The sequence below is a fragment of the Cyprinus carpio genome, chromosome B7 (genome assembly GCF_018340385.1).
Source record: "Cyprinus carpio isolate SPL01 chromosome B7, ASM1834038v1, whole genome shotgun sequence".
Lineage (NCBI taxonomy): Eukaryota > Metazoa > Chordata > Actinopteri > Cypriniformes > Cyprinidae > Cyprinus > Cyprinus carpio.
In genome coordinates, this window is record NC_056603.1 from 8552953 (window position 1) to 8566411 (window position 13459).

The following is a 13459-nucleotide window of genomic DNA, read 5'->3' on the forward strand; positions in this document are numbered from 1 at the left end:
CGCTTCTGAAAGGACTTGCGCGAAAGACAAATGTGGATCATAATGATTCGTTCAAAACATCGAAAGAATGATTTTATATTTTCAATGATACATTTTTGTTCATATTTACAGCCGTTAATAGCCTACCTTATGTAGCTTCGCCCCTTTTTATTTCAACAGCGTGAATGTAAGGTCGTAATTATATTTGGTCTATGTGACATTAATATTGACAAATCATTGTCAATAAACTTCATTTTACCTTTCGGACAACTTTTCATGTAGTGTGACAAAAATGCAATCATTTGTTAAATAAACTATGTTCTGTAAACAAAATGTTAGGGTTCATGTCTTTACATAAATTGAAAATAAAATAAAAATAGTAAAAATATGAACTTTTTCAGTCAGCTGAATTGATACACTGATATACTGTAGTACTGTAAATCTGTATGTCGTGCAATCAAAAATGCTCACAGATGTATTAATGTGCATCATCCACAAGAGGAACTCATTAGCTCATAATTTCTCATGAAAAAAGCCCATGCTGGGCAGTCTACACGATTCTTTTTTTTTTCTTTTTTTTTTTCAAATTAAACAACAATGCATTTTTTCTAAAACACAGAATGCTGCAGGCCTATATATTTTTCATGCTTGCATACAAAACAACATACTGTACAAAAAAGTTAGAGAAAAGAGAATACCATCCTTTAGAATATTGACATAACAGTTAAGGACAGGAATAATTGTTGGACTACACACTACAATATGAACATGAAAAATGGGCTCATACGGCATTTGGACACTTAAACCAAATAAAATGTATTGAATTCAATAAAGTATAAAACCAAATATCATCTCCTTGACACTAGTGTAGAGTTATTTTCAGAACTAACCTCACCGTTTTCTGAATTTGGTTTAAGCATTAATATCAACAGTAAGTAAAAGGTTCATTTTTAATGGATGTACAATATGGAGTCGTTACATATAATTACATATAATTGAACTTGTTTCTCTAACATTTGTCAACCAGGTTTCACAATACTTTTTGTCTTTACTTTGAACCATATATTATTGTATAATTTAAAAACCTAAACTTTGTATAGGCCTACTAGAAACCTTTTAAGTGTCTAAATTTCAGGGCGACTGTAGGTTTTACATGTAATCAAAATGATCTATTTATAATGATCTAAATGTTGTCATTTGAAAAATGCAGGGACAGAATAAATATATTAATGTAACAAGATACACCCATGTCCTTAATCTTTCAATTATGAAAGAGGTTTGGCCCAAACACAACTCCAATCACACAAGTCAGCACAAACATAATCCAGAAGATGACAGCCAGAACCTGAACACACATCAGGGTCTTCTTGTGTCTCCTCAGAACCTCAATCTCTCGATGCAGCACCCTAGGTGGGTTTACCATTTCTGTGCCTTCTCCCATCTGCTCCACCCTCAGACTAACAGTGGGCAGGATTATGAATCGGGTATCCCTCTCCCCCAGAGATAGCACCAAGCGCTGGGTCACCGTGGCCAGCCGGGCAGACACCGACGCAGGCAGACGGAAGGCTACGGGAGGCAACTGGGCAAGAATCCGTGAGTTGCAGGGGAGAGAGTATGCATCGCCACTCTGTAGCGGGGTGGAGTGGCGGCACAGGGGGCAGGAGATTGAGGGGGCGCTGTTGGGGTCTGGGGGGTGCAAAGGAGTGAGCTGGATCTTACGGAGACATTCTGTACAGAAGACGTGAAGGCATTCTAGCATGCGTGGGAGTTTGGAGCTCTGGTCGTACTCCTGATAGCAAACTGGACACTCCACCTCTGGAGACTCTGAAGGCACCTCAGTTTGTACAGGCATTGGTCGAGTCTCTGACATGATGGAGGAAACTGAGAAGCCACAGAGAATATGGCTTTAAATCTTCAATAGGGACTTCCAGAGTGGTGCTCTTCTGAAGTAACCTTGAAAAAAAAATGATGGATCATGTTTAATCATGTCTCATCTAGGAAACAGTGATGCCACAGATGGCCACAAAGATGTGATTAAGGTGTTAGCATTATTTCAAAGGAATAATTCACATAAAAACATGAAAATGAACTGAAAAAATACTCTCCCACAGGTCATCAAAGATGTAGATGAGTTTGTTTCTTCATCAGAACAGATTTGGAGAAATGTGTCTTTATATACATATGCAAAATGGTAAAACTTTAAAGATTTGTTCAACCGTTATCTGCTATTACATAATTTGCTCACCAGTGGATCCTCTGCAGTGAATGGGTGCCGTCAGAATGAGAGTTCACACAGCTGAAAAAAACCTCACAATAATCCAGAAGTAATCCTTATAACTTTAGTCCACCAATTAACATCTTCGTAAGCGAAAAGCTGTGTGTTTGTAATAAACAAATCCATCATTAAGGTGTTTTCACTTTAAAGCATCTTCAGGCCAAAATACAGTCCATAATCTATAGTAACGCTTCCTCAAGACTATATCCCCTGTTGTCCTCTCACATCAAAATCCACAGGCATATTTATTTAGAACTGTTTTGCTTGTAAAAGGTGCTTGATCTGTGCATATTTCTCTCCGGATTCAGACAAGACAACTTTTTCACTGGAGAAACCAATATTATGGATGAGGGACTCTTATTTTAGCTGCTTAATGATAAAAATGTATTAATTTATTTCTTCATTACGAACACACAGCTTTTCACTTCACAAGATGTTAACTCATGTCATGTGAAGTACTTGTGATGTTTTTATCAGCTGTGTGGACTCTCATTCTGACGGCACCCTTTCACTGTAGAGGATCTATTTGTTGAGCAAGTGATGCCAAAGCAAATAACTGTTCCACACAAATTCTAACTTTTAAGTGCCTTATGTCCTTAACCATTTTAAACATGCATATAATAATGAAACGCTACTTTGTATTCGCCAGATCCTGGTTAATCAGGTCTCATCTAGTTTATAAATTAGTGGAACTGACCCAGTTTCGCAAGCTACTCTCGCACTTCCTGTGTATGAAATCATTAAAATATTGAGAAACTGGGTCTTGGCACAACACCAAAACATGAACAAAAACTCTGAAAAGTCACATAGATCTTGTGATAATGATTAGTAAATGTATGTCTACACCTGCATATAAAATGAGCCACTTTTGGCTTGTAAACAACACAATTTTATGATGATTTCACCAGATTTGGCTTTCATCTGCACATGTTTTTACTCTCAAATGCTTTGTATTTACAATTTTGATTAATTGGGCAAGAAATATGTACACATTTACAACTGCACATACAAAAAAGGTCCGGATATAGCAGGGTTTATTAAGACTCTTTACTCCTAATAAACCCTGCTGTCTGTTTTCTTATTAGTGTTGCAGTTTCAATCCAACTCTCGAGTGGGCATAGTCAAAGCAACCATCACTCACAGGAGGGGCTGCCTAGCAATGCAGGTCTCTATAGAATTAGTGACAATATTAAGTCTACGAGTGCAGACTTGGACTTGAACATTTATTAAAATATAAGCACTTCAGATCTTAATATGCAGAATTGTTTATTTATATGTTATTGTCATTTGTAGTGCCAGTTTGCAAATGTAACTGAAATATGCTAATTAACATTAAACAAAGCCACTTAACATATGGTCATGCGAGTTACACAATGACATCATTGTTTTCAGAAAGAATGCATGTAGTTACACTGTGAAAATCTTTCATAAACTATCTACACTTCAATATTTATGTAAGAAATGGAAAGGAAACAGAAATGGTAAGTAAAAATATTCACATATCTGGGAACTCTTTATCTGCACACAATGGCTTATCATTGCTGTCATTCAGAGAACAAGAGCTGGGTGTTCTATTAGCACCAGTTTATAGTGTGTGAAAGAAGGATGAAAGATTCACTCACCGTTCCAGTCCTGCTGTTTTTTTCAAGGTGAAATGCTCTGTGCCCTTTCAAACGTGAGCGCCGGGTCCATGCTGGGTCAGTTTGTCACAGGTGAGAAGTTTGGGGGGAAAACTGTTGACTAAGCTCTGTCACCATTTAACTCTGTCTGTTTATACCCTGCACGTGTATGTTTTTGTACGTTTACCTCTGTCTCTTTCTTTCTGTCTCTTCCCCCCCCGATGTCATGTTTTGTATGGCTGGGGTGGGAGCTGCTTCACTGACATTTATTATCAAGAGATGGCCTGGTTACTAGGAGAGGGAACAGCACAAGAGCTATTGTTGCTACAGAATGCTTTCATAGATGTGTCTCACTGCACTGTTATTTAACTTGTTCATTAGGCAAAATTGGACTTTTCCACAATTTGACTTTTTAATTTGATACAGTACAGTGCTGTGCAAAACTTCATGTACACAAGGCTTGATATGGTTAACTAAAACTAAAAATTCTAAATAAAACAAACATTAACTGAAAAACTTAAATATGAAAACTTTCATTTCCGCTAGTTTCCAAGGCAAAATTTCTCAATTTCATTTTAGTTTAGCTTTAAATACCAAATTAAATTAAACATCATTTTAAAAAAAAAATTTGAATCTGCAGTTATCATAATTTAAAATAAGTAAAAAAAAACATACAACAAAATTATTAAAACTTTAACTAAAATTTTACATGCAAACAAAAATGTAAAATATTAGTAAAACCTATAATAGTATATCAATAATCATTAAATGACTACACTCCATAAAATTCATGTCAAAAATAAAGCAATATAATTTAATTAATTATGCAGTTTTCAAAATTCACCCAAAAATGAAAATTCTATGATGCCTTTTTTTATTCTAAAGAGGATATGCAAAATGTCCGAGTGCTTTTTTTGTTTGTTTGTTTGTTTTTGACTGTTCTTTTGACCTTCTTAAATATATGATTCTTTTGTCAAAAAAAAAGGCAGTCACTGTCACAAGTTAGAACATCATGAGGGTGATCACTGGCTGATCTATTCTTTTAAGCATGAAAGAACATGGTACAATCATGCCAAAATTAAAAGATGAATGTTTATGAGTCTGGAAAGCCATTTAAAATTCAGTTCTTAATACTGTTCAAATACAGTTTGGGCATTATTATGCCAAGAAACAGAAAAAAAAGACAAAACATTTCATAGAATGCACTTACTTTTCCACAAACACATAATATCTGGCACTGAAATGGTAACTGTAACCTAATCCATGGAAAATTCATGGGACACGAGCGACTGGCTTTCTGGTATTGTTAAATACTGTAAGTAAATGATTAAGAGCTGTTTGTTCTATTTATAACTCAGAAGACTGTGGTCATGTGTCATGTTTTGTAGTGAGTGTTTTAACTGCACGTTGAACATGGCTGGCAATGACATCCTCAGCCAACCTTTTTTTTACTTTCATTGTTGACTTTATTTCTCAACTTCCTCCTGTTTTGTCTTGTTCACGTATAAAACATCAGGGCTCCTCTTTCAGAATTTACTGGAAACACAACAATTCCATACTGTATTTCTACAGTTATAATTTTAGTGATATTCATATTACTATTATTACATACATGTGTATACACACACACACACACACACACACACACACACACACACAAAGTTTAGATGCAAAAGCCTCTAAGTGCCATTTGAAATTTTCTTCTTAAAATAATATTTTTATCAGTCTCCTATATGTAGCCTCAGTAATGTCACATTAATAGCAGTGAATAGGTTATTTTCATTGCCATTAAAGTGAAAAAACTCGACATAAGCATAGGAGCCTGGGAAATATACTAATCTTAGAAGAAAATTTCAGACAGCACTTATATATGATACACTATAAACACAAAAGTATCAGATTACAGAGTAAAAAAGTGTGTGCTCTTAAGAAGAAACCATACAAGAGAATACAGGAAGCACTCTGAGGAAAGGACAACCGGCTACAGCCAGTTTAGAATCAGTGCAGCACACCCAAGACCAAGTAAGGGAATGACGGGGAGGGAGAAAACAGGGGGAGAGTGCATTCTGGGAAATTTCACAGTGGGGTAGAGTGGTTTTGTTTGGATTAGGTTAATAAGGTACAGCACAGCTCGGGTGTATTGTATTTCCCTTGCTGTAATCACTGTTTATTTTTATAGAACAGTTGTTTCCTCCAAACTTACAGTAGAATAACCGGGGCACTCAGTGGTTCAAAAAGGCACGGATTCCGGCATGCTAGAAAAAGGGCGATTGTAAAATATGTAATATTTTCACAGGCTAACTGTACAAATGTCAAGCAAAAGAGATGATGTAAAAAAAAAAAAAAAAGATGATGTAATTCTGAGTTTGAAAAGTTTTAATGTCAACCTAAGTCTTAAAACACAACAAAACGAAATTCCCCAAAAAAACATTGTTTATTTAGAATTAATTAAATATTTCATTTGCATTTTTAAAGGGGTCATGAACTGCCTTTTTTGGTACTGTTCTCTAAGGTACACTTAAAATGTTATCAAGATTTTTACATCAAAAAACATAATTTAGAATGGGCTTTTTAATGTCCTGTTTTTACCCCTCATCAATTAGTTTTTAAACTAACAAGAAAGTGCTTACATGATATTTTTATAGTGCAATGACCTCTAATATGTCAAAAGATCAAGGGAATTTTGTTTTCTAGTTCATGACCCCTTTAAAAACAGGGGTGAATTCAAATAAACCGGGCGTCACTTGACATTGATTTACTAGATTTACCATAATAGTCCTGCATATCAGTAAATTCAATGACTCCCCCGCACACGCACACAGGCACATTTTCCCAAAATCTAACATACTTGGCAAAAACAGTGCATGGGGAATTCCTGCTTTGGTTTTCTCAATACAAACATTTACTGTAGCCTATCTATTAAACCTTAAAAAAAAAAAAAAAGTAGAAGTAGAAGTACAGTAAGACACGTAGGCCAATATGATTTAACTTCTGGTGCTGTTTAGTCATGCATGACATCACAGTGTTTACAGACGATGACGTCACTTGTTTAAAATTGCTAGTCCTGTTGCTAAAGACAGTCTGGCTGAGAACGAAAGGAAATCAAAACACCTCCCTTCTACGTACGTTCATCCGATCCGCCTTCACCAACTAGACTATATAAGACTCCTCAGCATGAATCACCGGCACTTTACTACCAACCACTTTAAGAGTTCGCAACAAGAGAGAAGCAAACAAACGACAGGACAACATGTTTCCAGAGACGGAGTGCGGAATCTGCTACAGAACTTACAACCTCGGTCAGCGGTGTCCTCGACAGCTGTGCTGCAAACACACGTTTTGCGAGAGCTGCCTGGTGATGCTCTGGCGCTCCGCGGAGAGCCCTGAACCCCGGATAATGTGTCCGCTGTGCCGTCACTCCACGCCGCTGTCGGAGGCGAGGATCCAAGAGACCCTGCCGGTAGACGAGGACGTTTTTGAGCGGCTTGTCACCGAGGGCTGCGCGGAGGAATGTGCGGATGACGACGAAGACACCGAGGAGCCCAAACGGGACACGGTCACCCCACCAAAAGAAGAAGTATCACCCCCGCCAAGATCGCGAAAAAGACGCCTGATGAAACGTTTGAGTCGCCTGTGCCAGAAATTCACCGGGGATGCACGGAGAAGTGAGTATTTTGCACGTGCGTTTGAATGGCTTTAATACACGAATAGAGTCCTTAAAGAACTAATTAACATGTGTCATCTGTGTTTTCAGACTGTATGACTGATGAAGACTTGAGGGACCTGGCAATGATGTCTTGCTACATGATGTGAAAGACAAGATTTCCAGAAGTGTCACTCAGATCATCTGAACGCCAAAAGATGTAACCACGCGTGATTTAAGGGAGCAGATGTAATCATTTAAGAATCATCTACTGAAAAACAGACGAACGGAACATTTGGGTGGGTGTGTCCCCTCCAGTGTTTGAGGGTGTCCCGGCCCTGCCTCGAGGTTATGGATGGCAGTCCACAATGGAAACCTTTGGATAACATTGATGTGTTTTTGTGCTGAAGCTGTGGAAAGTCAGCGCCTGGGAAGCACAAGAGGACTGTTTGCTGTTGGGCGTGACTCGTTGCCATAACAAAAACGTAGGGTTGTTCCAGAGAAACCTATAAACAACACAACAAAAACATGTCTTTTGATTTCCCCTTCTTTTCTTTTTTTTATGAACCACACTGCCTTACAGATTATTTGTTTTAGGCCAGTATATTTTTGGTGCTGTTTCTTTTCTGTTACAAAATCATGGAGAATACTCAACCCATATCTCCTTTTTAAATTATTGTAACTTAATGATTTTGAAGAATTTCTATGAAATATTACTTGTATTTATTGTCTATTAAGTTTAATTATAAGTTTTTCAGTGTTACGTTTGTATCAAATGAAAGAGACCTAATTGTATTTGTCTTTTCATGATCACAAAGTAATTTTATATGTATTTATAAGTATTTTACTTTTTTTAAGAAGAAAATATAGAATGACTGTATGCTATGTTTGTACCAAATAAATGTTTTTATAATTTTTATGACAAGTTTAGCACACTCTCTTTTTTTTTTTTTTTTTTTTTTTTACTCCGAGGCAGAGTCACAAATTTTCATCATACTTTAAGAACACATTAAGTATTTAAGATTGTGTATGTGCAAAGTTTTATGTTCTTAGCTTTGAACACATTCAGGTGAACCTCGTCAGCGATCACCATCATGCTGATCAACAATATTAGCGGTTCAGTGAGCCCAAATTAATAGGGTAATTTGGACCAGGTGTAACAAAAAGCATTGTGTGGAACGTAAGCACAAGTGCATTAGTCCTTAAAACATGTCTCTTCAATACTATCTGAGGTAAGAATTCAGGCCTTCAATTTAGCAATACCATTCTTATACTTTATTCCTTTTTTGTAATAATTTATTGTAATTTTAAAACGGACTAATTTTTTATAGACTGGCTCTGGTTGGTTTGGCTCTTTCTGTTGTGGGATGTTTGCCTGAAGTATCAATAGGTAAGGTGTAGTTTTTAGTCTGAGTATTTAGAACAGCTGCATGTGACAAAAGTAGTCAAAACTGTGTTATTGTCCTTTTTCATATATTCTGCATAATGTGTACAAATAAATAGGCTTTAAATTTGCTGCCATATGCATTTATAAAATAGCTAAATACATTGTTGGTTCATCACCAATGCCTTTAGGAGATGTCACGGATGATTCAAAGATCAAAATACAAGCTCTGGAAAGTTTCAAAAGTGTTAATCCACCCATTCAAAATCCAATAAGAGGCAGTCTTCAAAGCAACAGAGAACAGTTTAACAGCAAATATCAGCTGCCGTGGATCAGCTCTGCCTCATACAACCAGAGAAATGATGTCAACTCAGTCTATTCAGTCCCACATAAAGTCCAGTCCAATATCAGAAATAAACCTGTTGAATTATCAAGCGCCAAATTTAATGATGAAATTGATGCCAAAAGAAGCTATGCTTCCCAAACAGTCCAGCAGGAACAAAATACTTTAGACGTTAAAGGGAGCCAAATTAGCTCTAGTAATATTAATTTGGCCCCAAGGCTGGTGAGGAAAAAAGGTGGAATGCATGCAGCATATGTGCATAGATCAGGCTCATTTGGACATCAACATATTTCTAAATCAGAAATGCACTCAGGCAGTTCACAACCATTAGGACTCAATGAACCTTATTTGAAGGAAAATATTCCAACTAATTATATGCCTAGAAGCTCAACAGTGAACCACAATATGAGGCACAAAAGTAATGGAAACATGCTGATGGAAAATTTTCTTCAAAACAATGGCCAGAATCAAAACATGCTGAGGAGAGTTGTACCATCAAATACATCTCCCTCAATTGTAACAGCAAATCAGCAAAAGAGCCAACCATTGCCACAAGCTTTTTCTGCTGGGACTGGAATCATTTCTCAAATTTCCTACGAGAATATGAGGGACGTAGCTCTTTCAAAGGTGTTCAAAACGCCAATCCCAACACCAATATCACCTGCATTTAAGAGATCAAATTCAAATGGAGGTCCTAGCATCCTTCCATTAATAAAATCTCAGATGTTTTCTTCTCAGCAGGATCACATCAAGCTGTCTAATTCTGAAAGGGTTGCCAATCCAAAAGCAAATCTGCAAAGCAGTTTTGAATTTGGAAATACAAATAGCTACATGCTCGAGAACATTCAGTCGACACAAAATGGTTACCAAAATGGGGGACAAAGTAGTCAGAATGTTGTGCCCATTCAAACCTTTCACAATCAAAAGAAGTATGATAATCTGGCTACAGGTATATCTGCCATCAGGCCTTCAGTCACCAATAATGCCCACTCTTACTTCCTATCAGATGAAAACAGTGGCATCCAGATGTCTGCACTACTCAAACGGTCAAAAGAAATCACTGACTTGACCCCACGAATGCAGTTTGGAAAGAACAAAATGTTATTTTCAGAACGTGATACAAATATTTATCTACCAGACCTAACAAATCATTCATTGAGGAAGCCAAGTCAGCATAATGCGCAAAATAGGTCACATCTGAATTCCTTCGGCCAAAGTACTGTACAATCGTTATCCATTAAACATTATCCTGCGCCAAGTCTTGTGCCAGGTAACACATTGAAGAGTCATGTCCACGGCTTTAGTCCATCTGTGGCTGGGACTCAGGGCGCATCTAAAAATTCAGGTACGTCTAGTAGCCGACCATATTATCTAACTTTTAAAAAGCCATATGCTTTTAAAGGTTTCACATTTGTCCCTACATTGCAGACATCGCTACAAAAATCAGAAATGCACTCTGGCCAAAAGCCCCTCTTAAAGTCTTTATCTAATGTGCAATATGCCCCTGCTCGTTCACATACCGCCCAAAGTGCACTCGCTCAAAAACCCTTGATGCATAAGAGCTACAAAAAAATGCTTTTCCAGTTCAAGGACATTGAATCAAGCCAAGAAAAACAACTTTATTGGGATCAGACAGATTCTTTTGATAATGGACCTAAACGTGAAACCATCTCTTCTACTGAAGGTGCAAGTAACCTGATGTCTGATGCTCTAAAGCACCATGCTGTTAGAGGTCAAGCTGTAGCAATGAAAACATCTCTCAGTGGCACAAATACTACAAATAATGTAGCTGTTGACGAAGTTCAGTCAAAAACATCTCAGAGGTGGACTTCAAGTAGGCTTACTTCAGCACAGCCCTCTAAATCTAACAAAGATGAATTCCCAACAGGCAGTTTTGTTAGATCCAACTTAAACAAAGCATCCATAAAATCTAGCAACAGTCATAACAGTCCCACATCAGAGCTTATTCTTCCAATTCATAAGTCTTCTCTTATGAACAAAGTGACTGGGTATCCTCGAATACACAATGCTGCTATCCAGCCACTTCGCAGGTATGTTTTGAAGGAACATGAAGGTGTGTTAAATCCAACAAAGGAAATTAAAGATAGAAATTCTACTGGAATAACACAGTCAAATACTACTGAAAATTATAGCCCCATTAGACTGAGACCGACCAGCAGCTTTGCGATTGGAAGGCAAGTTAAAGACAATTCAGACCACCAGAACATCTATGCTATCTCAACCTCTCAATCTGCAATTTATAGATCTGCTGGCATTAATAGTCAAAAAACGGATGGCTCTACAAAGCTCACTTTCCAGTCACCTATGCACAGATCTGCTATGAAACCTTCTGGCAAAGTTAACATCCTAAAAGCTAATGCAGCTTCAGACTGGAGGAACGAAACGTCTCCAATCTCAGAAGCAGATATCAACCTTAGTGCCGTCAGTGTGTCCCAGGCTTTAAGACCCACAACCAAACCCAACCTTAACATGTCTATGACAAAATCAGGCCTAAACAATTATAAACCAGTTCAGATTTCCTATATAGCAGGTAGCACCTCCTTCACCGATGTCAAACCACATTCTGCTAACACCAAGGCGAAGGAAGAAGTGGATCTCGAAAGTGATCAAAACAGCAGTAATTCAACATCAGTGATGGAGGAAAGTTTTAAAGAGCTGGTTTTAGACAGTTCCTCTATGATCTCAGCCTTACAAAATGAAATGGATGAAAGTGCAATGGATTTACGCGTCCCTGAGCTTATGCCAACAGCTGCTTATGAGTCACAGCTGGAGCCTGGGAATCATACCACACCTACAGCAGAGGATATTGATCCATTTTATGAGGGGACATTGATACCCAATACCACTTTGCAGGACGAAATGACCTCAAGTTGAGATCTGCCCGCATGCAATCCAATGGCAGCCGTCCTTAACTGCAATGTGAGGTGATTTTCTCTTCTGTAGGTAGATGGCGCCAGATCTATCCTCACATTAATTTGCATTAAATTTCTGAGTTCTGAGTTTCATAGTTTGTTCTTTACTTCCCGCTGATAGTCATGATTTTGGAAGAAAAAATGTGGATGATATTAACCATTTTTTCCCCAAGCAATATATTCAGATGTCTTATATCAAACCGAATTTGAAAACAGTAAACCTTGCATCCAAATATAACTTTCTGTTATTGAATATAAATCATGAAATTAGTTTACTGATGTGAGGATGGGTTCAGACATGTGAGCACACTTTGTTTCCATGCCAATAATTTTTTCTCTCTCGATATTATAGTCTCCAAAGTCCATGGATTTGAATTGAGTTTTCTTGAAGTATCACTGACAAACTGTGATTTTAATTATTCAGGCCAAGCTATTTAAAACTTAATCACTTAATTATTATTATGAGCAGACATTTTAACGAGGCAAGAGGTCTTTCTTTAGGTCATTCCTGTTGTGCAGTAACTTTTCAACTCTGGAACTTTTAAGATAATTAATAATGTGTTGTAAATTAAGCAAGTATTTCTATAAAAGTGAATACCAGACTTTAAGAAATAAGCTCTGGTTAAAATCAGGGACTTAAGCATTATTTATTATAATTTGACTATTTACACAGTGCCAAGAAAAAGAACAGGACTGAAATAAGGACCACCTTAACAATACCCAAGAGTAAGTTTAACTGACAATGTCAACTTGGTTAACTGTGATATAAAACAGAATCAATCAGAATTTATTGCTAAAATGTACTTACATGTGTGCTGTTGTTTCCCCACCAAAACAATTTCACTTCCTTTGGTTTGATGTCATTGAGATGTCACTTGAGACTGGTCTTTTTTGTTTAAAGAGAAATTAAGTACATGGGTAAATAGGCTATATTCCCGTGTGAACATGTTTTGTTGAAACATTAAAGAATAAACAAACTGCAACATCTGCTCCAAGTGGAAATATTTAAAATTCACTACCCCATTCACTTAATTGTGATATTGTGATAAAAGACAATTTAATAATGATAATAATCTTTATTTTCTATAGCGCCTTTAAATGTTACTTCTCAAAGCGCTTTACATAACAAATAAATCATCAACATACACCATATAAAAATGTATGAAAATAAGCAAACAAAAACAAGGAAACATGCATTCAAAACAATTAAATAGAAATAATATAAAATTAATATAAAAATTCAAGTAAAAGCTATCCCAAATAAATAAATTTTAAGCTGAGAT

The 13459-nt window shown here is 36.8% G+C and overlaps 3 protein-coding genes across 4 annotated transcripts; 2 read left to right on the forward strand and 1 right to left on the reverse strand.

Annotated features, from left to right (window-relative positions):
* Positions 1-488: 488 nt before the first annotated feature.
* On the reverse strand, positions 489-4409 carry LOC109051755 (RING finger protein 222-like). The gene is made up of 2 exons (XM_019069240.2): positions 3877-4409; positions 489-1932 (listed from the first exon to the last, which is right to left on the reverse strand). The coding sequence occupies exon 2, from the start codon at positions 1847-1849 to the stop codon at positions 1241-1243; it is 609 nt and encodes a 202-aa protein (XP_018924785.1). The 5' UTR covers positions 1850-1932; positions 3877-4409; the 3' UTR covers positions 489-1240.
* A 2581-nt stretch (positions 4410-6990) lies between these two features.
* Positions 6991-8441, forward strand: LOC109051748 (E3 ubiquitin-protein ligase RNF182-like). The gene is made up of 2 exons (XM_019069231.2): positions 6991-7538; positions 7628-8441. Exons 1-2 carry the CDS (start codon positions 7124-7126, stop codon positions 7684-7686), a joined length of 474 nt encoding a protein of 157 aa, XP_018924776.1. The 5' UTR covers positions 6991-7123; the 3' UTR covers positions 7687-8441.
* A 94-nt stretch (positions 8442-8535) lies between these two features.
* On the forward strand, positions 8536-12263 carry LOC122137924. 2 transcript variants are annotated; one of them, XM_042727043.1, is made up of 3 exons: positions 8536-8748; positions 8848-8906; positions 9083-12263. In XM_042727043.1, exons 1-3 carry the CDS (start codon positions 8726-8728, stop codon positions 12136-12138), a joined length of 3138 nt encoding a protein of 1045 aa, XP_042582977.1. In that variant the 5' UTR covers positions 8536-8725; the 3' UTR covers positions 12139-12263. The 2 variants fall into 2 exon arrangements, with proteins under 2 accessions (XP_042582977.1, XP_042582979.1); XM_042727045.1 differs by having other exon boundaries at positions 9092-12263.
* The last annotated feature ends 1196 nt before the right edge of the window (positions 12264-13459 follow it).